This window comes from Oryza brachyantha, chromosome 11 (assembly GCF_000231095.2).
Source record: "Oryza brachyantha chromosome 11, ObraRS2, whole genome shotgun sequence".
NCBI lineage: Eukaryota > Viridiplantae > Streptophyta > Magnoliopsida > Poales > Poaceae > Oryza > Oryza brachyantha.
The window spans coordinates 13688593-13713818 of NC_023173.2; the positions used below are offsets into that span (position 1 = coordinate 13688593).

The 25226-nt window shown below is 40.9% G+C and overlaps 3 protein-coding genes across 4 annotated transcripts; 1 reads left to right on the plus strand and 2 right to left on the minus strand.

Annotated features, from left to right (window-relative positions):
- Positions 1-5307: 5307 nt before the first annotated feature.
- Positions 5308-8007, minus strand: LOC121055795. Of its 2 annotated transcripts, none has more exons than XM_040529064.1 (3): positions 7845-8007; positions 5611-5895; positions 5308-5494 (listed from the first exon to the last, which is right to left on the minus strand). In XM_040529064.1, the coding sequence occupies exons 1-3, from the start codon at positions 7858-7860 to the stop codon at positions 5439-5441; spliced, it is 357 nt and encodes a 118-aa protein (XP_040384998.1). In that variant the 5' UTR covers positions 7861-8007; the 3' UTR covers positions 5308-5438. The 2 variants fall into 2 exon arrangements, with proteins under 2 accessions (XP_040384998.1, XP_040384997.1); XM_040529063.1 differs by having other exon boundaries at positions 5611-6489.
- Positions 8008-9573: 1566 nt separating this feature from the next.
- Positions 9574-10512, minus strand: LOC102719059 (putative wall-associated receptor kinase-like 16). The gene has a single exon (XM_006663463.2). The coding sequence runs from the start codon at positions 10510-10512 to the stop codon at positions 9574-9576; it is 939 nt and encodes a 312-aa protein (XP_006663526.2).
- Positions 10513-13616: 3104 nt separating this feature from the next.
- LOC107305285 (phytosulfokines-like) lies at positions 13617-14553 on the plus strand. The gene is made up of 2 exons (XM_015842433.2): positions 13617-13834; positions 14013-14553. The coding sequence occupies exons 1-2, from the start codon at positions 13688-13690 to the stop codon at positions 14166-14168; spliced, it is 303 nt and encodes a 100-aa protein (XP_015697919.1). The 5' UTR covers positions 13617-13687; the 3' UTR covers positions 14169-14553.
- Positions 14554-25226: the final 10673 nt, after the last annotated feature.

Genomic DNA, 25226 nt, shown 5'->3' on the forward strand with positions numbered 1-25226 from the left:
TTTTCAAGGTACCAAAAATTTGAATAGAAATTTCGGTACCTAGAGGTGTTTTCTCAAGAATGATAAAATTGCCCTAAAATAACTAATGCGCATGATTTGAGTTTGAAGTGTAGCTTTAATTTGGCCTCCTGGCTGACCCTGAATTAGAAGGCATGGCGGTCACAATTGTTCACAGAAAAAGAAGCCACTGGCTCACTGAGATATGACATGAGACGAGATTTTGCTATAATGTATACAATCCGATGACCCAGAGAATGTGCTGTGGTCTATGCATGTGTTCTGGGAAAGGTTGCGACGACATTGCAGATACATACACACATGATATATTGGATTGTTCACTAAGTTTGAACTCTACCTGTAATTGACCGGATCATCGATGCCAGATCTGATCACATGAAGAACATGCGCGAGAGTTTTTGGCTCCAAAGATAATCTACCCCATCTTGCTGCACGAAATCAATGTGTGGAGAGCCAGCTGACCATGGAATCAGAAAGGAATAGAGGACCAAGATTTACCAGTGCGCTGGAATCGAAACGGCCAGCCAGTCGTCCCCCCCTCCCTCCTTGCGGGTACCTTCCGACACGCCACTCGCCGACCCAGTCGCCGCACTCGTCGTACCTGTCTGCGGCGTCCGTGGCGAGGGAGCGGACGGCGACGGAGATATTCTCCATGTGCGGCGGCGGCAAAGAGGTGGGTGGCGATTGCGAGTGTTGGACGACGACCTCCTCCATTCCCGGAAGGCGGCGGAGCAGCGGGCCGCTGGTGAGGAAAGGGATATTCCGGTGAAGTACTCTGGTCCGGTCTCCACGAAACGGTCGAACCGAGAGGCCCAAATGGGCCCACAGAAGTAAAGGAGAGAGAACGGCGGTGGGCCTGCAAATTCTAGGCCCATTTAGGCCTGCCAAATAGAACTGCAGCCCGGCACATGTAGACCCATCCAAGGTTACCGAGGCAATTTGCTCTACGCAAATTTCGATAAAGAAAAGGCCCAGACACGCATACTAGGCATGAGCGTGACAATGTTGTCACTTTCGTTACTTGCTCATATATATATATACACACACACACACCAAACGACCGCCGTCCAATCTTTTCGCGTGTGCTTATATTTATACTAAAATTTAAATTTTTAACTTTAAAATTTAAAGTTGATTTTGATATTTTTCACCGAAGTTTATTTTCCAGTCATCGCTACGAATACGTGTATCAAACTTTTATTTATAAATTATTTTTCGTTTATAAATATGTTGTTTGGTTTTTTTAAGAAACACCCAAACAATCACCTTTCTTAATCTGATTCACATTGGTCACAGACACAAAACAGTCTTCCATACAAAAATCCGAACAAAGATCAACACAAGATCAAGTCCTTTGTCAATATTCCATCCCAACATAAAACCACATGGTTTTAAAATTTCATCACATACTAATATTTCAAAATGTGAATGTTACGACTTGGGATGTGACGTTATTAATGTTTTTACATGTGACATTATTTTTCTTGTAGTTTATAGCAAATTTTATGTGCGTTAAAATATAAATAAAAAACTAAAATTAGGTTCATAACAGATGATTAGATTTCAATCTTCGTGAACTTCATTCCTCTTTGAGCCGTTGTACAGACTGTTAGATAATTCAACTCAATCATAAACAATAGATTACGAATTTAAACCCTAATCAGCACATGATCACCGATTAATTCAAATGCGGAAAACTAAATAAACCTGCAGATGAAGCCATCTGATTCCCTTCTTTTCTTTTCCTCAATTCCGTCTTCTTTCCTTCGTCTCCGGCAAGATTAGGTCGCCGGTGACCTGATTTGAATCTCCGACCTTCGGGTCTCCAACGGCACTGCCCTGGAATTGCCGCACGAAACCCTTCCAGCGCTTCTCTGATCGGGAGAGCTTGATTTCGAATTTTTGGTTTAGAGAATAAGCGACACGAGCGTCCCCGTGGGCTCCTCTTCTTTTATATAGCACTGGTGGGCCTCGGGGGCTTTTCCTAATCTGATTCTGACCCGTAACCACCGATCGCAGTTACAGCCCATAAGGGTTACGAATTTCAGAGTTAGAGATGGATTACGGATAGGATTACGGTGGTTATATCCTTTCCTAAATATCGGCTAACCGATAAATCAACCAACATTCTCCCCTTGATTTAGAGGTTAATTACGAGTCCATCACACAATACAGCTCCCTAAAGCAATGTGTCACAACAACATTTCGCATCATTGAGACGACAAGACTTATAGTTCACAATATCATACGAATAAACCCTTGATTAATTAAGCGGGTGTTGATTGAACTTAATTGCCCCGGTTTCTAGGATCTTTATTCAAGGTCATTACACAATCCCATGTTGGCCACATGTTCTTTGAACAAGTTGGGAGGTAAGCCTTTAGTTAACGGATCCGCAAGCATTGATTTAGTGTTTATGTATTCAATTTTGATTGTTTGATCCTGTACTCTATCTTTCACAACATGGTATTTAATGTCAATGTGTTTGGCAGCTTCACTTGACTTGTTGTTACTCGTATAGAACACTGCGGCCTCATTGTCGCAGTATATCGTCAGTGGTCTTTCAATGCTGTCAACCACTTGTAATCCCGGGATAAAATTTTTAAGCCATACAGCCTGCCCCGTTGCGTGATAACATGCCACAAATTCTGCCTGCATTGTCGACGATGCAGTCAGTGTTTGTTTAGTACTTTTCCATGAAATGGCTCCCCCCCAAGAGTGAATATATACCCAGAAGTAGATTTCTTGGTATCTAAACACCCTGCGAAGTCAGCATCCGAATAGCCTATAACTTCAAGCTTATCAGATTTTCTGTATGTGAGCATGTAATGTTTAGTTCCTTGCAAATAACGCAATACTTTCTTTACTGCCTTCCAGTGGTCCATACCTGGTTTAGACAGATATCTGCCAAGCATCCCGGTTACAAACGCCAAGTCTGGTCGTGTACAAACTTGAGCATACATCAAGCTTCCGACAGCTGAAGCATATGGTACCTTAGTCATTTCTTTTTCTTCCAATTCATTTCTTGGACTTTGGAATGAACCAAACTTGTCCCCTTTCATAATTGGAGCAGGTGATGTCGAGCATTTGCTCATATTATATCTTTCCAATATTCTGGAAATATATGATTTCTGTGATAAACCTAGCACCCCTTTGGACCTGTCTCGATGAATCTCAATACCCAGAACGTATGATGCATCACCGAGATCTTTCATATCAAATTTCGATGACAAAAATTCCTTGGTTTCTCGCAGCAGATTCTTGTCACTGCTTGCTAATAAAATGTCATCTACATAGAGTACTAGTATAATGAATTTCCCACCTTTAATTTTGGTATAAATGCAGTTGTCCACCTTATTTTCCTTAAATCCGAATTTTTTGATAATTTCATCGAACTTAAGGTTCCATTGCCTTGACGCCTGTTTAAGTCCATAGATGGATTTCTTAAGTTTACATCCCATATGGCTCTTTCCTTCCACAACAAAACCTTTCGGTTGAGCCATGTAAACATTTTCATTTAAGTCGCCGTTTAGGAATGCTGTTTTCACATCCATTTGATGGAGTTCTAAATCATAATGTGCCACTAGCGCCATGACAATTCTGAATGAGTCTTTCTTAGAGACAGGAGAAAATGTTTCATTGTAATCAATTCCTTCTCTCTGCGAAAAACCCTTTGCCACAAGCCTTGCTTTGAATCGTTCGATATTTCCTTTGGAGTCCAATTTAGTTTTGTAGACCCATTTGCAGCCTACTGTTTTTACTCCTTTAGGAATTTCTACTAGATCCCACACTTTATTTTGGCTCATTGATTTGAGTTCATCTTCCATGGCTTGAACCCACTTGGATGAATTTTTACTGCTTATGGCTTCTTTAAATGAGGTGGGGTCGTCTATCTTCCCAATATCTTCTCCCATGTAAATTTCATAATAATCAGGGATGGCAGATCTCCTGTTCCGTTGTGATCGTCTTAATTCTTGATTTTCATTATTGACCACAGACGGTTCAGGATCAGGTTGCGGAATTTCTTCTTCATTATGTATCACAGGACTCTGTTGAGGCTCATTATTTTCATGGGTTTCAATATTTTCCTCAGCAGTAGCCGTAGCGCCAACTGTGGGAACTACAGTTTGTGGTACATTATGAAAAATAGGGACATTATTCTCTTGGATTTCCGGAGGAGAAGAAACACTCACCCGAATTTCCTCAAGATTAATTTCCCTTTCCTGTGAGCTCCCCATTTCATAATTTTCCATGAAGACAGCGTGTCTGGTTTCTACAAATTTAGTGACACGGTCTGGACAGTAAAATCGATATCCCTTAGATGTGACGGGTAACCGATAAAATGACAGCTCACAGTCTTGGGGTCTAGTTTCTTTAATTGGGGGTTGAATAATTTTGCTTCTGCATGGCAGCCCCATACTTTCAAATAATTTAATGTCGGTTTTCTTCCGGTCCACAGTTCATACGGAGTTTTCAGCACGGACTTGCTTGGAACTCTGTTTAGTATGTGTGCAGCCGTTTTTAATGCCTCAATCCATAATTTATTTGATAAGTTGGAGTGACTAAGCATGCTCCGCACCATTTCCATGAGTGTGCGGTTGCGTCTTTCTGCCACTCCATTTTGTTGAGGCTCCCCAGGCATGGAATATTGTGCAATAATCCCATGAATCTGAAGATATTGAGCAAATGGACCAGGACTTTGCCCAAATGGAGCATGTTTCCCATAGTACTCACCACCACGGTCTGATCTCACTATTTTAATTTTCGCGTTGTGCTGGTTTTCAACTTCTGCTTTGAATATTTTGAATTTTTCGAGAGATTCAGAACGATCGCTTATGGGGTAAATATATCCATAACGGGAGTAATCATCCGTAAATGTAATGAATGAATCAAAACCATCTACAGATGTCACTGGGAATGGTCCACAAATATCAGTGTGAATTATTTCTAGTGGACTCGTGCTCCTAGTGGCTCCTTTCTTAATTGATTTAGCAAATTTTCCTTTAACGCAATCTATGCAATGATCAGTGTCAGAAAAATCTAAGGGGAGTAATAATTCTTCTTTAATGAGACGTTCGATTCTCCCCCTAGAAATGTGGCCTAAGCGACAGTGCCACAATTTCGATGAAGTCTCATTTTTATCATTGCAGGCATTTATGACATTCATCACAGTATGATCCAAAGAGAGCAAGTATAGTTTGTCTCGCACGAAGGCAAGACCAATTACTTTATTTAGATGCTTAATGTAACAAGTTCTCTTGGAAAAATAACAGTCATATCCTGACTCTGCTAGGACTCTGACTGAAATAAGATTTCTTTTAACGGAAGGAGCAACTAAGACATTATTAAGTATTAAATTGTAGCCACTGGGAAGCTTGAGTGCGAGGTCTCCAACAGCCTCCACTTCAATCTCTGCTCCATCAGCTACTCTTAGGATGTGCTCCCCTTTTCTTAGCGTCTGGACGCCATTCAATCCCTGCAATGAATTAGTCACATGCACAGTGGCACCTGAGTCAACCCACCAAGAATTCCGGGAAAACTCAATATATAGGGATTCATTAACGTTGGAAATTTCATTAATTTCATTTATACCTTTACGGGCCAACCACTCCTTGAAGCGGGGGCAGTCTTTGTGCCAATGTCCATCACTGTCACAGAAAGTGCAGTGAGGATTCTTGAATTTCGGCCCAGCTAAAGGTTGAGCAGTTGATTGCGCAGCCTTACTCCCTCCTTGTTTCGGAGGATGAGGTGGCTTGCCCTTTTTCTTTGATCCAGAGGCTTCTTCTTGATGGAACTTCCTCTTGCCCTTAGAGTTGACGAGGTTGAGCTGGTCAATGTGTTTCTGCCTTTTGGCCTTTTGACGCTCTTCCTCTTCCACTGCATGGGAGATAAGCTCTGAAATGGTCCACTTTTCTCTTTGAGTATTGTAATGAATTTTGAATGGATCATAATCAGAGTTTAGAGAGTTCAGGATGAAATGGACAAGATAGGCTTCCGAAATTTCCATGTCCATCGTTTTTAGTTGATGAGCCATGTGTGACATTTCCATGATGTGTTGTCGGATGCCTTTCTTTCCATCATAGACAGAAGAGCCCATTTTCATGATAAGAGTACTGGCATAGGTTTTGGTACACGCCTTGTAGTTCGATTCAATGTTTGCCAGGTACGTCTTAACATTGTCAGAGTCAGCAATCCCCCCTATAATAGAAGGAGAGATGTTGCTCTTGATGTACATTAGGGACACTCTGTTTGATTTCTCCCAAGCGGGCCACTTTTCATCGTAAGCCCACTTGAGATTAGTGTATTCCTCATCATTCTCATCCATGAAGTCAGCTAATTTTGGCTCCACGGGTGGATCCTCTCTAAGTGCGAGATCATTTTCCAACAGCCCCAAATTCAGGAGCATGTTGTTTTTCCATTCAGCATAATTAGCCCCATCAAGTGGCTCAATCCTTTTGAGCTGTGACAAAGCTGCAGATGACAATTTATACTATAAAACATTTGATCAAAATAAAATAATATGTGTATAATACTTCTCCAAATCTAATCACCGTTGGGCAGAAAAGACTTAGAAAAATAAAATAAATCCTTAATTATATCACCGTTGGGCAAAAATAATCAAGGAAGAATTAATCAAATTTAAATTGACATGAAATCATAAATAACGTTGGTCAATAAATAACTTCACATCATAAATTCTTTCTAGCAAACTTCCCGTTGGTTCCATTTGACTAGAAATAATTTTCTGAGCAATAAAATATATTTTAAAATTTTTTTTTTAAACAGCCCATAACAAGGTATAAACTAATTTATGGAATAAAAAAAATCATTTTTTTGTTTTTTTTTGTTTTTTTTTTAGCCTGTCCATTTATCGGGCCGGCCCACGAGAGGCCGGCCCATTAGGCAGCGTGCGCGTAGGGGCACCGGCCCACACGGCCGAGTCGGCCCATGAGCGCCGACGGCCCTTATGATGGCGGCGGCCCAGGAGTGAGTAAGGGGCTAATCGTGGCCGTCCGATCGAAATCAGTGGCCGAGATCCGGCGCGGCGAGGCTAACCCTAACCCTTGCCCCCGTTTTTCCTCTTCGGACTCCTCTCTCTCTCCTCTTTCTCTGGCGGCGGGCGGCGAGCGCCCGGCGCTGGATGGCGGCGGCGGTCCGGCGGGGAGGGCGCACGTCCGTCGCCCGTCGGCTGGGGGGGCGAACGCGCCCGAAGGCAGCGGCGCCCAAGCCGGCCGTTTCCCGTCGGTACGGAGGTCCGGCGACGGTGACGGCGCACGTGCGGCGGAGCCGACGTGGCCGGAGGAGGAGAGCGGAGCGGCAGCGCCCTTGCGCCGGCGCGCGGCAACCACGCACGCGCGCGTGCCATGCACGGGTCGAAGCCCGCTCGGCGGCGGCGGCGGATGGCGCCCGATCCCCGGCGCAAATAGCGGCGGCACCGGCGCACGCACGGATGGGCGAAGCCCACCCGACGGCGATGGCGACGACCGGCATTGCTCCGGTGAGCTTTCTTCAATCCGAAGCCGAATCGAATAGATTGGTTGACTGTAATTTGATCTAGGGTTTGAGGTTTTGATTTCTCGGTTTGGAATTCGAATCAACAACAGTGTATGCAGCTAACTCGAATCCTTCACCGATTAGATTAATTAACAGGCCGAAAAACAATCAATTGATTCATAATCAATCAGTGATGGGATCAAATCCGATTAGGATTGCTCTGATACCACAATGTTAGATAATTCAACTCAATCATAAACAATAGATTACGAATTTAAACCCTAATCAGCACATGATCACCGATTAATTCAAATGCGGAAAACTAAATAAACCTGCAGATGAAGCCATCTGATTCCCTTCTTTTCTTTTCCTCAATTCCGTCTTCTTTCCTTCGTCTCCGGCAAGATTAGGTCGCCGGTGACCTGATTTGAATCTCCGACCTTCGGGTCTCCAACGGCACTGCCCTGGAATTGCCGCACGAAACCCTTCCAGCGCTTCTCTGATCGGGAGAGCTTGATTTCGAATTTTTGGTTTAGAGAATAAGCGACACGAGCGTCCCCGTGGGCTCCTCTTCTTTTATATAGCACTGGTGGGCCTCGGGGGCTTTTCCTAATCTGATTCTGACCCGTAACCACCGATCGCAGTTACAGCCCATAAGGGTTACGAATTTCAGAGTTAGAGATGGATTACGGATAGGATTACGGTGGTTATATCCTTTCCTAAATATCGGCTAACCGATAAATCAACCAACACAGACTGGGCAGCTTCATATATGTGAATTGGTCAATCAAGTCTCCAATGGAATATATATAGAACGAAAAACCAGCAGATGATGGGTTCAAAAGAAGAAGGATTCTAAGAACAGCCATCGACGGCATTTTTGAAAAATAAATAAATAACTAAAAGGTTAGGCTAACGGATGAAATTAACGGGAACAGTGACGGCGATAGTATATTTCTGGAAACGTGCTCTCATTGGTGGCACACGTATCATGAAGCACTTGTGGACGACATTTGTTACCCGCGTCCGTTTATTTATTCGATACCGTTAACTATTAAAATTTGTCTTATTAATTTCTTTAAATATATAGAATTATAACTCATGCATAAAGAGTATTTAGTAGTAAATTAAATCATAACAAAATAATTAATTTATGTAATTTTTTTTAATAAGATGAATGGTCAAACATCAACTCAAATGTTAACGGTGTCAAATAAAAAATGAATACAATTTTTCTAAAAGGAATTGATTTCTGCCTAGCTGGCGACAAACGAAAATGCAGCGCAACCAACCAAATTATTGATGGAAGAAGCCATGATCAATTATGAAACGGGAGAAACCAACAGCATTGGACGTTCCTACTGCCTCTGCAACCAATTATAATTACACTTATAAGTTGGTTCTGATTGATTGGCAATAAATAATGCAACATCCCAGCGCGGAGAACAATCAATTTTTTTAGAGTACCGAAAAATATTTACATGGCACCTTGTGTCTGAACCTCGTGCACACAACCAAAAAAAAATGAAAGCCAGATCAATGTAACCAACAATCATATTTCTATACTACCGTAAACATTGCTAGTCTATCACCACCATCACCAACCCTTTTTTTATCTATACACTATTTTTTAAAGAAAAATAATGGTGGATTCTATATATTAACTGTTCCCACTGATGACTCTACTTATTATGAGAAGAACAGAACCGTGAAATTAATAGACCCATATATCAATAACAAATATATGTAATAATTAGAATATGACACATAAAAAAAATAATGTTAATAACATGTTATGATATATATTTTTTAAATTAAATACCGTTGCAACGGGCAATGTGCTAGTGTACATGTAATGTTCCAATGACAATAACCCAACATCCCTTCAAGTATATGTAACTGTACGCAATGTAACCAACAATCATATTATACATTTTCTTTTCTTCAGAAAATATAAATTTTCACACAATATATATATGCACACGATCTCTCGTGGGAAAAACTCCAGGTGAATCTCTGATCACGGAACCGACAGAGTGTCTTTGCAGCTTCGGCTTCAGTTTAACGTCTCGTAGCTCCCATGGCCATCCTCCTCCGTTGCCAAGAGCTCCTGATCATCTCAAGGCGTCCAGCCACTTCGCTCATTGTTGGCCTAGCGTTCGTTTCTGAACTGGTGCATCTCAATGCCAGCCTCCCAATATCGTCAAGGACAGGGACGTTTTCTTGTGTTGTGATTCTCTCATCGAACATTGCTTCTCCTGTTCCATCTGTGTCGTAAGCTCTTGTGAATCTAGAGACGAGGCGATTCTCGCCCTCTTGATAAACTGGTTTCTCCCTGCTAATGAGTTCCAAGAGGACAAGGCCGAAGCTGTACACATCGGTTTTGACTGTCAGTATCCCATACTTTGGAAAAATTGGATCAAAGTAGTTCAGATTGTCAGAACCAAAATGTGATGAACCATCGTTGTCCCTAATGGAGCTCCTCAAGAGTGAAAAACCTGCTAGCTTCGGCACAAAATTACTGTCTATAAGTATATTTGGTGTCGTAACAGAACCGTGTCGGATATTGGTTGTCGTAACATGACCGTGTCGGATGACGCAAGAATGATTGTACACTAATGCTTCTGCAGTCCTAACTGCAATCTTCAGACGTGATTCCAGTGGGAAGTGTTCTTCGCTGTGCAGAATGGCAGAGAGATTCCCTTTAGCAGCATACTCATAGACCAGGACTGAGATCTCATCCTCCAAGCAATAGCCTAAAAGCCTAATGATGTTCTTGTGGATGATCTGAGACTGCACCATTGCTGCATTGCTGAAATCCTTCCTCTGATCCTCATTCGCCTCACGGGACTTCATCACGGCCACCAGTGTGTTGTCCTCAAGTGTTCCTTTGTAGATATCAGATGACCAACCTTTACCAATTGGGCACGAGTAGTTCTCTGTGAACTCGATTACTTCTCTCTTTGTGAATGTTCTAACTTTCCAGTGTTCTGGTATCATCTCAGAATTGCTGGGTTTCCTCATAGAAAGGACCAAATCGACCAGAAGGACCAAAGGGGGCAAAATGCCCAAAAGTTCCAGCATTAAGATAGTAGATCTGATGCTGCCTGTGCCTTGCCCACTCCCTGCATCCAATTCATTTTCTGTTCTCCAAAAGAAACGCCGGCTTATGCTCTCCTGCAAATCTCCTCCACCCACTTGGTTGTATGTAAGAGATAGTGTTTGGTTAGATGTTTGGACCCAGAGTGCAGTGACCTCTTAATAGGAATGGTGAGGTTGCCACATGATTGACTCTAGTGAAAAAATAAAGCTCCAGTGATCAAATTGTGAAATTTATTTAAATTTATTTTTTAAACTAACATGCATTTCCCATAGATCGGTTGATTAACACTTCTTGATTAGTACGCATTTCCCATAGATCGGCTTAATAGTGGTTTTTACCAGGTTTGAATGACCTATAGGAAGGCTTGTGGTGACAGTAATTAGGAAATGGTTATGCATCTCCTTGTCAGAAATCTCACAATAAAATTGGCATGACTCCACACAGGGCATATATCACTCCAATAGAAGAAAACATATAATCCACATGTTTTGCACAGTAGACAGATCCCATGTAGCCATATATATAAACTCAACAATTACATGGACAGATCACAATGGCCAATCCACATATTCTTTTGGAGTATGTATAAACCCAACACTGATTACATGGATTCAAATGTCGTGCATGTCACTGAAGCAAATCAGTTTACAATATGTTTAAATGACAAACGATAAGAGACAAGCTTCATGACGACGATTCGCAAATGTTACTTTTCTTCTTCAGAACAGCGAAGTGCTAAGTGTCAACAGACAATTTACTCCACCTCTTCCAAGAAATCCTTGATCTCTGCTGGGGTTAGAACTGGATTTCCTATATTCATAAGCATGATAAATAATGTGCTTACATCCTATATTCATATCTGTAATGAGTAAACTGGATTTCCAATTTCAAAAAAAAAAATTATTCAGAAGCATGATAAATAATATGCTTGATAAATTATTCAGAAGCATGATAAATTATTCATAGCACCTATATACTGTGCTTGTAGAAATCACAGTTCAGGATTCAGAAGCATGATATATGTCATTCTTGGGCTTATAAATAAAATATTAGGTGGCACAAAATATTTCATTCAGAAGCATGATATAGAACAATCACATGAACAACCCTCCAATCAGATAAACATGCAACAAAATCACCTAACTACGGATGAAAAAACTATGAACGAAATTATACCAGTAGCCGCCTAGTCGCAGGAGGTCGAAGGTGGCACCAGCGGGAGCAGCTTCGTGGCGCTGGCCTGGCCGAGCCGCAGTCCAGGGCGGCGGGACGACGGCGAGGCGGCGGTGGGAGGAGGTTGGAGGCGATGGCGGCGTCCGGCCAACTCACAGGCGGCGCGGGGGTAGGCTGGACCCGGCGCCGTCGGGAGGAGGTTCAAGGCGACGCCGGTGAGAGGAGATTCGGGGCGCGCCGGCCTGGCTGACTCGCAGGCGGCCAGTGGTGGAGCCAGAATTTTTTCAAACATAGGGCTTAATTAGTTGAATTTATATAATTTTATCTTTATCTTCTAGTTTTTGAAGTTTTAAAATATAATTTTATCGCATATTTAGAATCAGGAGTAGGGCTGCAGCCCTAGCTGCCCTACTCTTGCATCTGCTCCTGCATCTACCCTTGCAGGTGGCGGCGGGAGGAGGTCTGAGGTGGCGGCTGCAGAAGATGGGTCGAGGCGGCTGCATCCTGGCCAAGCCGTGCGGGGAGGATGGTCGAGGCAGCGGAGTCCGGTTGCGGCGGCGCCGTGGTTTCTGCCAAACCCTAGGTGGTGGGGGTCTGGGGGAAAATGTGATTCGGGACAGATCGACCCCTTCCCTCCCTTCGCACTTCGCACTTGCGGATGCAGTGGGGATGCATCGTCCGAGCTAGGCCAAGAGGGGAAGCTCGACCCGAAGCGTCTCTCCTCAGCCTGGTCACGGGCTGTAATTTGCATAAGTCCAGCCTGGTTCTGATTCTCTGTACAGGCAACTAAATAACTATTTTTTTGTATATCTCATACGAGCCATGATGGTACAGACAACCAAACACACTCTATATGCTCCACTTTCATCCCGAACTGTATGTGCCGGCTTGAGCACATACGACTAATTCACCTAAAATCATACTTTAAATAAACTTTAAATTTCAAAACTGTTTTGCGTTATAATCCAAATCACAACCAAGCATAGTCTATATTAGGTCGCATCTTATTATTCATTCACTGTTTTGTACAGTGATAAATTGACACTACATCTTATTCATCCTTTATTAAATAGTTAATGTTGCCAACTAATTACCAAAAACCTATCTAAATTCCCCGTGCGTGCGTTCATACACGTACGCGTGTAGAATCGGCTCGATCGATCTCAACTGCAGTCACCCGCACAAACTGCAGCAGTTGGAGGAAACAATCATTTGAAGAATCCTAGCCCACACCAACTACAGCAAAGTCATCAGCTAACTCGCTACATTTATGCTCCTCCTCTACCTTCTTCTCTCTTACTCTCAATTCTAGTCTCTTCCTCTTCCTTCCAACACCCTCTGTTGTGGTTTAATGGTCAAATATTAAAGTTTCTCTGATTTTATGATAGCGATCTAATGCAAGTCTCAATGCATGTTTTATAAGGATGTCATGCACGTTAAATGGAGTATCACATCAGTAAAATTGCTGATTTGGCAGAGTCATTAAATGAGGGAGTTTTATGAGATGAGAGAGGCATTTCATTCCCCATGAAACTCATCTGGCTCGGTTATCTAGTTTACAATCTTGGTAACTATGTCATAAAACTATGCATTGAGACTGACATAATAGTCTAAATAATATAATTGACTAGCATAAAAGTTAAAAGTTTATTTTGGAATTATGAGACGATGAACTTCAATAAAAAGAACGCATTGTTTATCCGTTTGGAAAACATGCGCATAGAAACCGAAAAATAAATATAAAAATAATCACAGCCTAACTCCAAACCAACACACTGCCTCCCCATAAATCCAACCCACATCGCACAACCACCACCCTCTCCTTTTTCTCAAACCAAAACAGGACAGGCAGGCACCAGAAGCTGCAAGAGAGAGTACTAGCTAGCTAGCTGCCCGGCCATGGCGCCACCACGGTGCAGCACCGCTCTACTGCTGCTGCTGCTGTCTCTCCTCCTCTTCCTGCTCTGCGTCTCCCAAGCAGCCCAAGAGGAGACCGTCGACGGATCAAGATCAGGCCAGCCACTCCAAGAGCAGCACGGCGGCAAGGTACGTACGTGCGTGCCCGGCCCGGCCGGCCATGGCAGGCGCCGCCGTCATTAGTTTCTGCTTTCCCTGCATGCATGCGTTCACGGAGATCAGAGCACGGCCGTGGACGAAACTGATCGAGTTTTAGGGCATTAATAGAGGTTCACTGATCTTTGTACGTACACATACGTAACTGCAGGTGGTGGAGGAGAAAGCGGCGAGCTTCGCGGCGGCGGTGGCGGAGGAGGAGGAGCAGTGCGACGGCGCCGGAGGGGGAGAAGAGGAGGAGTGCTTGATGAGGAGGACGCTGATGGCGCACACCGACTACATCTACACCCAGGGAAACCACCACTAGATACTCAATAATCCAGCAGCTAGCTGCTTAATTAGCTAGATATATAGTCGATCGGATTTGGAGTTTAATAGTTTTCTGTGTGCTCCAAACCCCAATCAGTTCACTGTGATTGCTGCTGTCATCATCTTATGTTCCATCCAATCAGAGTCAGAGCTAGCTGCTGCTGATCCACTGACTGCCGATGTATGATCGATCCATGGAAAATGATTATTTGCTTCTTCTTCTTCTTCTTCTTCTTCATCAGCTAGCTAGTGTTTCGATCTTAATTCAGTCGATACCACTCATGAAAGTTTGTTTTTTTTTTGGTGGGGACGAATTGGGAGAACTCAATTATGTGAAAGTTGGTGATGGATCGAGCAGCCCTCTTGTTGTTTGTCTGGTCTGAACTAAAATGTATGGATAGATTGAGTGAAAACACAGGAAGGGGAAGAAGAGATTTTGTAGGTCATCTAGGACACATGGGATGTTGGTCTCTCTACCTATGATCGCTCAACTTTCGAGGTGGAATACGTGTACGTGTCGATCTCACGCATGTGCAGTCTCTCTCTAACAGAAAAGTTTAACAGCAAACTCTCTCCCTAGAAAAAACAAACTTTCCGTTTCCGTGTCCAACGTTTAACTAAGTATCTTATTTAAAAACTTTTACGGAATTAAAATAGATTAGTCATACGTAAATTATTATTCATGATTTATCATTTAATAAAAACAAAAATATTAATCATAAAAAATTTTAAATAAGACGAAGAATCAAATATTGTAGGTAAAAAGTAAAAGAATGATTTATTTTGGGACGGGAAAGTAGGTATTTATTAGATATAAGCCTAAGTCAGAGCTACCAAGCATGATAGATTAGATATAAGCTAGATTCGCTAAAGTATTTTTCTCGTATCTCTTTCTTTTACTTGTTCATTTAATGTATTTTGTTTAGAACATGTATAAATGCACCTCTTGCATCAGAGCCAATACTTTTTCTCTCCTCGTCATATGCTTTAATCGACATATAGTCTGCTACTGTACTCGCTGTAGTCAATATCAATACTAGGTCTTGTTTAGTTGCCAAAAACTTTTGGGAAAAGGATCACGTCAAACGTTTGATCGGATGTCGGAAGGAGTTTTTGGACACGAATGAAAAAACCGCCTGGAAACCGTGAGACGAATCTTTTGAGTCTAATTAATCCATCATTAGCACATGTTGGTTACTATAGCACTTATGGCTAATCATGTCCTAATTAGGCTTAAAAGATTCATCTCACGATTTCCTCTATAACTGCATAATTAGTTTTAATGTTCATGTATATTTAACGCTTAAGATTCGATGTGATGGTTTTGGGAAAAGTTTTTAGAAACTAAACAAGGCCTATGCTCGCTCTAGCCAATATCTATCTAGGCTATATGTCATTGTATTAGCTATTTCACCTAAAAGCTTAAAGTGATGTATCATTTGTCATGAATCTAAAGATGTCAGCAATTAAACATGGTTGTAAACCAGTACTAGCCAGTTCACCTAGAAGCTTAATTTGATATATTTATCATGAATCTAAAGTTGTCAACCATTCAATATGGTGGTAAACTAGTGAGTAATTGACATTATTGGTCAGGCAATCTTCCATTTGAGGACATAAGGAAATTTTAAGAGGCCAGATATATAAATAGAAAAAAAAATGTCCTTACCGTAGTACTGAGAAACATATGGCATGTATGTTCACAATTTCACATGGTGAATGGGGAACTGAGGCAAACAAGTCGTATGGATGATAAATTACATAAAGTGGGGAAATTCTAACTTTATCACCGCTGCTAGGAAATTATAAAAATATCACCAGAACTATTGATCATTCAAATGGTATCTTGCATGCATGCTAATTAAGCATAGAGAAACAAACGAAGCTATCAAAAATAATTTATTGGTAAAACTTTTATAACTCATTTATTACACTAACATATTAACCGTGTGTTACAATGGAATTTTAATTAAAGAAAATTTTATTTGCACAAAAATAGAGAGTTAGTGGGGCGGGTGACATATAGACCATTTAGTCACTGTCTTTTTCTCTTTCCAAAAAAATATAAATCAGTGGTGGGGTAGTGGCAAATTCACCACCGACCATCACCATTGCTCCTTTAATTTTTAAACGAGTATATATGTTTTAAAGACAATGATAGAAAACAAATTATGAAATAAAATCCATATTCACCTTAAAATTAAGTCTAAAACCATAAAGTTTGTTTACTCAGCTGATAATTAAGCCATCAAGGTGACGATGAAAGCCTTGGTCTCTCATATTCCATTCAAATATACTTGTATCTCAGCTTCCAGAGAACTCTCTTAAATTACCCTGAGCAAATCATAAAATATTGAGTATGTGTATGGTGTGCACCGTGTACATTACATGAGAGGTGTAAACATGAGCTTGGACATGTGGTGTTTGCCTTATTGGTGAGTACACATGAGACTGTTAACCAGATAGCCAACCAGCCAGTGGGTTTGTCAGTCCAACAGATTATTAATAAAGCTCAAAATTGATTCCAAATTTCACAATCAAATGAGGTTAATTAACCCTATAATAGATCAATCAATGAATCAATGCACCTTCCTTGATGTCATTAGCATATATAGCTTGTGTTGTGTAGCTCCAGCACAAGCTTGTGACTCTTGTCGCATGTGCCAGTCTTTTGTCATGTTCATAGAGTACAAGTTGACTTGTTGCCACATGAGTCAGAGCCCAGGGCTGAAAGCACGAGGCTCACCTAATTCGTTTTCTTTCGGAATATTAATCCAACTTGATCACTATATTGATGAGCGTCTAATGTGGATATCCTGCCAAACTATATTAATCAAATCTTCTTCACCGGCCAAAGGTTTTAGCTATACGGTTTTTAATCTCAGCCGGAGAGCAGTGGGAAATGGCCCATTCTGCCGACGGATCTGCCGCATTCTGCCAAATCTTACCAAATTTCAGTTCGTTGATGTACATGCAAGTCAATCTCGGATTTACGTTCATGTATATTGTGATCTGAAGCTGAGGTTTTGTTGGTGTACATAAATATTAATCTACCTATCTATCTATTACTCCCTTTTTCTTATTTGAGGCCGTTGATTTCTGGGTTTACGTTTGATTATTTGCCTACCTCACCACCGCTGACAACACCGTCGGCTCTGTTTGGTTCAATCGATGTGACATATATGCTTCGATTTGGATGGAGCAGGCAAGGGGAGAAACACTAACCGATGGACAAGCCAGACACCGATCGCCGCCATCCCACAAGTCTCGCCGGTGCCTCTACAATCCCTCCGTTCTTCCACTTGCCGCCGGTCTAGGGTTTGGAGGGAACAAGCATGGGGAGAGAGAAATAGGGGGCATGCTTCCATCTATTCTAACACCGTCTATTAACTCCTCTAACGGTACCTGACAGGTGGGTCCCACCTTGCACCACGTAAGCAACATAGGGGTGCCACGTAAGCAAAACATGAGTCAACTTGGGTCAATACAGGCTTGAGACCTACAACGAACGGTTTCTATAACATTAGGGGTGCAGATATCTAGTATTCGACTTGAGGGATGAAATACAGACTCGACATCATGTTGAGGGACGTAAATTGGACTTATTCCTTGCACGATATATCAGCAAAACTGAGGGTGGAGTTGAAAGATCTTTTCTGGGCCAATCGCAAGAGACTTTCAGCCGGTCAATTTGTCTTGGAGTAAATTTTATAAATCTTTGATCATACGATAATCGTAGAACTACTGCAGATTTAGGAGCATGTATTATAAACCTTTAAATTTAACACTAATTTTTTTTCGCAAAACTATAGATTTGAAGCAGTGTATCACAAAATATGTCTTTAACATCAATTTATCATAAAACTACGAAATTTGTAACTTACGAGAGACAATAGTGGAGCTCTGAACGTGTAGTTTCTTTTATAGTTTCACCGCTAAATTTGAAGTTTTATGACGCAGACTTTAAATAAGTGGTTTTCTGAAAAAAAATATTGCTAAATGTATATTTTTATGATGCGCAACCTTAAATCAATATCTATAGTTTAATAAGAATCTAGTTTGCTCCTGCTCCGAGAAATGCCTTCCCCGGACTTCAGTTTGCTACTCCCCTTCAAAGAAGAGTTGACTGCCGGAGGCATGGATCATCCGGCCTTCCTGGATGCTTTGGCCGCATTCGGCACTCCCTCTAAGTTAACTTGGCCCCCTCATTTTTTGCGCGCACGTTTTTCGAACTGTTAAACGGTATATTTTTTGTAAAAATTTCTATAACAAAGTTATTTTAAAAAATCATATTAATCTATTTTATATTTTTATAATAATTAATAATTAATTAATCATGTACTAATCTATTACTACGTTTTTCGTGCCAGGGTAAATTAACTTACCGGCCTTCCATCGAACGCGGCCTTCGTCCTATTCACTGGTCAGCCTCACCATGCAAAAACTTTATGACCCACACACTTTCAGTCCTTCAAAAATATTCAGTCAATATGACTTGAAGTTATTTATCGATCATATTCAGTCATAAAGTATTATATATCTTTACCAGCTTTATATTCAGTCATAAAGTATTGTCTTTACCAGCTTTATATTCAGTCCCTTCTCCTTCCTTCCTTCCATGCAGCATCCTCCAAACCCAGCACCTCCCGATCGATACAAAACAAAACAAGTCGATCTAGTCTTTGAAGCTGCAAACCTAGCTAGCTAGCCAGCCCATGGCGCTGGCCTGCTGCTGGTGTGTCTCCTCCTCTTCTTCTGCGTCTTCCACGCAGCGACAGATCTGCAAGCCACGACATCAGGACGGCCATTTGGATAACATCAAGAGGAGGTATATACATGCACATGGCCGGCCATGGCGCCGCTCGCCATTGCTAGCTGCTCCTGCATGCAAAACAAAAGCAGCGACGGATCTAGCAAACGCAAACTATGTTAGAGCAGTCTGAACAAATTGTATAGAGTTTCAGCCCCCTTTCTTTCTGTTCATCTTTGATATAAAATTTTAGAGAGGGGATTTCTACTGTTGATCTGCATCAACAGTGACAATGGCTGATTCCTATGCCTCCCATCGTTTCGCAGTTAACACTGCTTATAGCCAAAATTTAAGTTTTTGAATTTAATTTTAGGCTTGAATTTATGGTTTTTTCATCATGTTTTTTACAACTTTCGCTTTTGAGTCACTATGAACACGTCTGTAAAAGTTTTACCTGCAAATTATTTTTCATTTGCAAAAACGTGTTTTCGTCTACGGCAATTAAGTTTTATTTATACTCTATTGCATGTGTATATGATGATACGGTTGTAGGTGGAAGATCTGGTGGTGGCGAGCTTTGCAGAGGTGGAAGAAGGACGACGATGATTGGTGATGAGGAGGACGACGATGGCGCACGCCGACTACTGGCTTGCTACTACGTACGGAAACCGCATGCAACTAGAGATAATCCAGCATATATCAGCAAATCACACCAACTACTACACTTGCAAGCGACGGCTGGTGTGCGTGTGTGTGTTCCTTTCTGATAATTTTCAGTGTTGTATTCTGATCTCAATCTCAGGTTCCTACTGTCAAATGCGTATGTGTTATTGCTGTCAGTGTGTGTGCAAAATTGCTTAATTAATTACTGTCAAATTTTTACTGTAATTTGAATGGGAGTGTTGTATACAAATGCGTATTCAAAATGGTACCAAAATTAAGCAAATCATCCGCACCCTTTCTGGTTGAAAATGGGATTTCCAAGCTAGTGTTCGCCAGTCTAACGCATTAAGAATATTCACTAGAGTAAACTATACTTGCAATCCTTAAATATTACTGTCTCCGTTTCGCAATGTAAGTCTTTCTAGCATTGCTTAGATTCATAAGGATACTAATGAATCTAGACACATATATAAATTATATACATCCATCAATGAATGAATTTAGGTAAGGCTAGAAAGACTTACAATATGAAACGGAGGTAGTAGCTTGGTATCATCTCGGTTCGTAAACTTCAAAATAGTGATCCAGCCTTCCAATCTTGTTAAATGTATGACATAAGCCCAAAAGTGCTACATACGCATTCTTAATCTTGTTAAATGTATCATACAAGCCCAAAGGTGCTACGCACCTCTTTGGTGTACCAATACATGTAGCTGCTAATAATGGGCTTCCACAGAGAATATATTCTCTCACTAATCTTTTATTTTAACCGAAGCCAGCCATGGCTGGTGCTATATTAAGAGAGGAGTAAGAAATTTACAACCCAGAACGGGTAGGGCTCTCCAGGAGTGCCCTCGCTCTTTACATTGCAAGTTTTATCTCATGGAAATTTTGTCCCACAAGCCTTCCAGATGCTTATCTAGTCCTTGATCTTGCTCAGAATTTGTTCCAGGTTTAGTCCTTTTCGCTGGAACACACGGTGATTCCTCTCGCACCAGATTCTCTCACTAATCTCTTGTGCATCAGTAGATGACCCATTTTCCGTGATGAAATTACTCTCCTCTGCTTAGACACCGTTGTGGCAGAGAGAGTAGGGCGATGAGAGAAAGTCACTACTATAGAATCAATTGTTGTAGACGGTCAAAACTTATTTTCACAAGCGGATCGAACATCTGCCTAGCTCTATGTGTCTGTGGGCAGTCCACATGGAAAGTCATGGTAGCAAGCCATCTACCATGTCATTAATTAAAAAGGTACTAAGAGCATCTCCAACAGCATGACCAAATTTAACTCTCCAAATGTATATTTTGCCACTCTCTATTTCATTTGGCAAGTCAAATTCATTTTTTACTCTAACAGTCTTTTCATCCATCATCTCTATTCTGAGTCTATGACATTAGGACCTCACATGTCATCCTCTTCTTTTTCTCTCTCTCCCTCTTTCTTTTTTCTCTTTCTCTTTCCTTTTCTTTCGCTGAGGCAGGCCGCAGGCAGCGGTGCGGGAAGGCGTCGGGGCGGTGTATGGAGGCGGCGCAGCACCGCAGCGGGCAAGCGTGGGGAGGCGGAAGGCGCATCACAGGGCGGCGGAAGGCGGCGGCGTGGCCCGTCGTGGCCATGCGGAAGGCAGCGACGCGGCCAAGCTCAACCAGGCGGCAGCACAGGTCAGCGAAGGTGGCCGCGGCAAGCATCCATGGTGGAGCAAGGGCATAGATAGGGCACTGGCATCGCGCCCCGTCCTCCGCCGGCCTCTCCCTCTCCCCCCTCTAGTGACGGCACGCAATGGAGGCGTCGGATCTGGCGGTGGCGGTGGCGAGCTTCGTCTGTGTGGTACGCTTCGAGGGGCTTCGGCGGCGCCGGCGGCGGACGACTTCAGGGGATGGCGAGGCTTCGGCGACGCCGGCAGCTCTCGACGACGACCCGGCAACAACATCGACGACTGTAGTGTATAGAAAAGAAATAGTTGCAGCTTGTAGAAAAGAAATAGCATGTGGGCCCACTATTTGGCAAGGACTTTTGGTTGGCCAAATCTAGGCGCGAGGGAGGGCATTTGGCCAGCCGTATGGTTTGGCCATCCAGTTTGCCAGTCTATTGGAGCTTCCTTTTTGTCTTGAATAGTTAAAATTTAACTTGGAGAGACTAATAGAGAGTCTAAGATGCTCTAAGAACTTCTGAACCTGTGTATTATATTTAACAAGATTATGTGTTTAGATATGCATTTCAAAGTTTAATGACCAGGATGACATCACATTACAAATTTAGGTATTGTCAGTGGACTTTACCCCCAATTAGTTCTGTTTGATTGATGTCACCCTAGAACTCATTTGGAATAAGGGATTTCATAGAAAATTTATGGGGCAATTATTTACAAATGAACAAATCTTATCCGAATTCACATAATAAATCAGGGTCAAATGGGCTAGGGCATTTGTGGTATTTTTTAGCTCTATTAACACCATCAGTATGGATTAATAGAATAGGGTCAGATAGATGGTTCTTTTTTGAAAAAAGATGGTCAAATGAGCAAAGGGAAAAAAGTTAAGGTTATTTTGTTAGTTATGCTTCAAAACCAGGCCAATAGAGCAATTGTCCCAAAATTTATAGGATGAAGCCTACCAAAAAACATAAGCTACTCAGCCCAGATGACCACCCAGCCTCTTGTGAAGACTCATTCTGGCCGTCTCCGACAAGCGAATTTGCATGCGGTAGTGATATGAATCCTTCCTTTCCTTCACTTTTTAGAGGATTTCAAACATGAGATCAGACCAATTGGTTTTGATTTTCTTTGAAGGTCCAATGCATCATCTTTCTTCATCTCCCATCTCAAACTTTAATGTAATAACACTTTTCCTGTAAAAATCCCTATGAAATTCTTGTGGAGTATATTGTATCTGATGTGTGTAGTGCCCATGATTTTGGAATTAAGCACTTGGCGACGTGGTAATATTATACTTTATGACTATAACCTGCAGGCCAGTGAGTTGCCAGGAGAACTCAAATCCCAAAATTAATTCAGAACTTAATTATTAAAACTGAAATAATAGAGTTCAAGTTGACTTGCTGCCACGTATACATCAAATGGACAATGAGTCTCTTTTTTTTCTCTCTCTATGAAAAGCAGAACAGGCTGTTGCAAAGCCTTCGATCTAAAAATTGCCAGGCTGAAACCACGAGGCTCACGTAATTCGTTTTTCTTTCCATATTAATTCAATCCTGCAAAACACGATTTTTAATCAACTGGAAACTTGGAAGAAATGGCCAGTTCAGCCGACGAATCTGGCGCACTCTGCCATTTTTTACCAGCTCGTTCATGCATATTTGAGTCAAACTTGATTTTTTTTATGCCATATATTGTCATCTGAGGCTGAGATTTTGTTGATCTACATAAGCATGGACTGAATTGAATTTCACCATCTTGATACACGTTGGAGGAATCCAATTATTCATAAAATTTATTAAAGATGTGTTTGGTTCATGAACAAGAGGGGATGGGTTAGATCCATCCATAGATTACAAGATGAGTTGGTCTTATTTTTCTATTTGGTTAGATGGTTATGTCGGACCCGATTTTTGTTTAGTTGGAGAGATGAGATGAAATAAAATAAACTTGTCACATGTTTGATTCGAGGGATGGATGTAGGATGACTGAACGTGATTACCTTTTCTCAGTGAGTTGGTGAGGCTGTGGAATGGGCATTTGACCATTAAAAAATGGAATGGACATTTCATCATTACCTATAACCACAACTAATACATAGAATTACATATCATTTCACACATAAATAGAGACATACAAATGACAAGTCGACATTCAAATAAAAATAAAGTTTACATATTTTGCAATTCAAATTATCATATAATAGTAGACAGTTGTTGATCTTCCATACAAGTACATCACATAGTCTTACACTTATCACAAAATTAATGGTTGACACATAAACCTAAATGAGAGGGTACACATAGTTCATAATATCAAAATAACCAATCTTTCCATCAAGATAATATATCCTACATAGCGGCGAAAAACTTCTCACTGATGTACATAGTAACCCAATCAAGTTTGTTGGCAAATGGAAGACCATTGAAAGCACTAGCAATATTAGCAATATGAGTATTGACAGATAAATAATGATAGTAGAAATATATGTGATGTTGCTCAAAACCTACAAGACTATTCAAGTTGTTCCATAGATCACTAGACAATTCATTATCAATTGTGCTAGACTTTATTATTGTGTTTTCTAGTTTATCATTAGCTATGTCAAATTCACCAACCAAATCTTCATCATCATGTTCATTTGTACTTTGTCTTTTTGGCTTGCTGGCAGAAAATCTTTAATCATGATCTGTTACAGTAGGATCATCATTCACTTCATTTTCTGTACTTTTAACATCTTCATTGCCAAGAACTGAGCTTGAGTCTTTTACAAAATTTACTGTAGCTATGGTGTTACCAAGTATGGCAAATATCTCACCATAGTTAACAATAGTCATATTGAAATACTCATCACTCTTGTTGTTATTCTACCATAATATATAGACGCATTAGAATCAAGAAAGTCGGGCATTTGACAATCGTATTAAAGTTGGTAATATATATATATATATATATATATATATATATATATATATATATATATATATATATATGCATGCTATCATTGTAATGATCCTCATCAAGGCTAATAAGTTCTTTTCATCCCAAATGGCACCACTCACCTTTTAAATCTACTGATCTTTTGAAACTTCTTGTGTCATGTCTTTAAATAATTATTAATCTGATCTCCCATGAGTGTTATCGAGAATTTTCCATTCACAGCTCTAGCACATGCAATGAGATACACATGTTTAAATTTGTGAATGAAAAATTCTCGACAACACTCACGAGGGATCATATTAGAAATCATTTAAAGATATGATACAATAAGTTTCAAAAGATTAGTAAACTTACAAAGATGAGTGGTGCCATTTGGGATGAATAGAACTTCATTATTAGCCTTGATGAGGAGCACTATAATGACTACATGCAATTATATATTTTATCAATTTCAATATGATTGTCAAATACTTAACTTCCTTGATTCTAGCGCATTTTTATATCATACAAAATAGCAAGCGTGATGCTAAGTATTTCAATAGGCCTATTACCAACTATCGTAAAATGCTTACCATATTTAGCAGCATTATAACTACAGTAAATTTTGCAAAGGACTCAAACTCAGTTCTTGGCAATAAAGATGTTGAGGGTACAAAAAATAAATTGAATGATTATCCTACTACAACAGACCATGATAAAAAATCTTCTACCGGCAAGCCAAAGAAACAAATAACAAATGAACATGATGATGGGGGTTTAGTTGGTACATTTGACAAAGCTAATGACAACCTAGCAAATGCAATAATAAAGTCTAACACAATTAAGAATGAACAGTCTAGTGATTTATGTGACAACTTGAATAGCCTTTTAGGTTTTAAACATCACATATCTTTCTACTATCATTATTTAGATGTCAATCCTTATATTGTTAGAGCTTTCAATGTTCTTTCATTTGCCAACAAACTTGATTAAGTTGTTATGTGCATCAATGAGAAGTTTTTCGGTGCTATGTAGGATATATTATCTTCATGTAAATATTGGTTATTTTG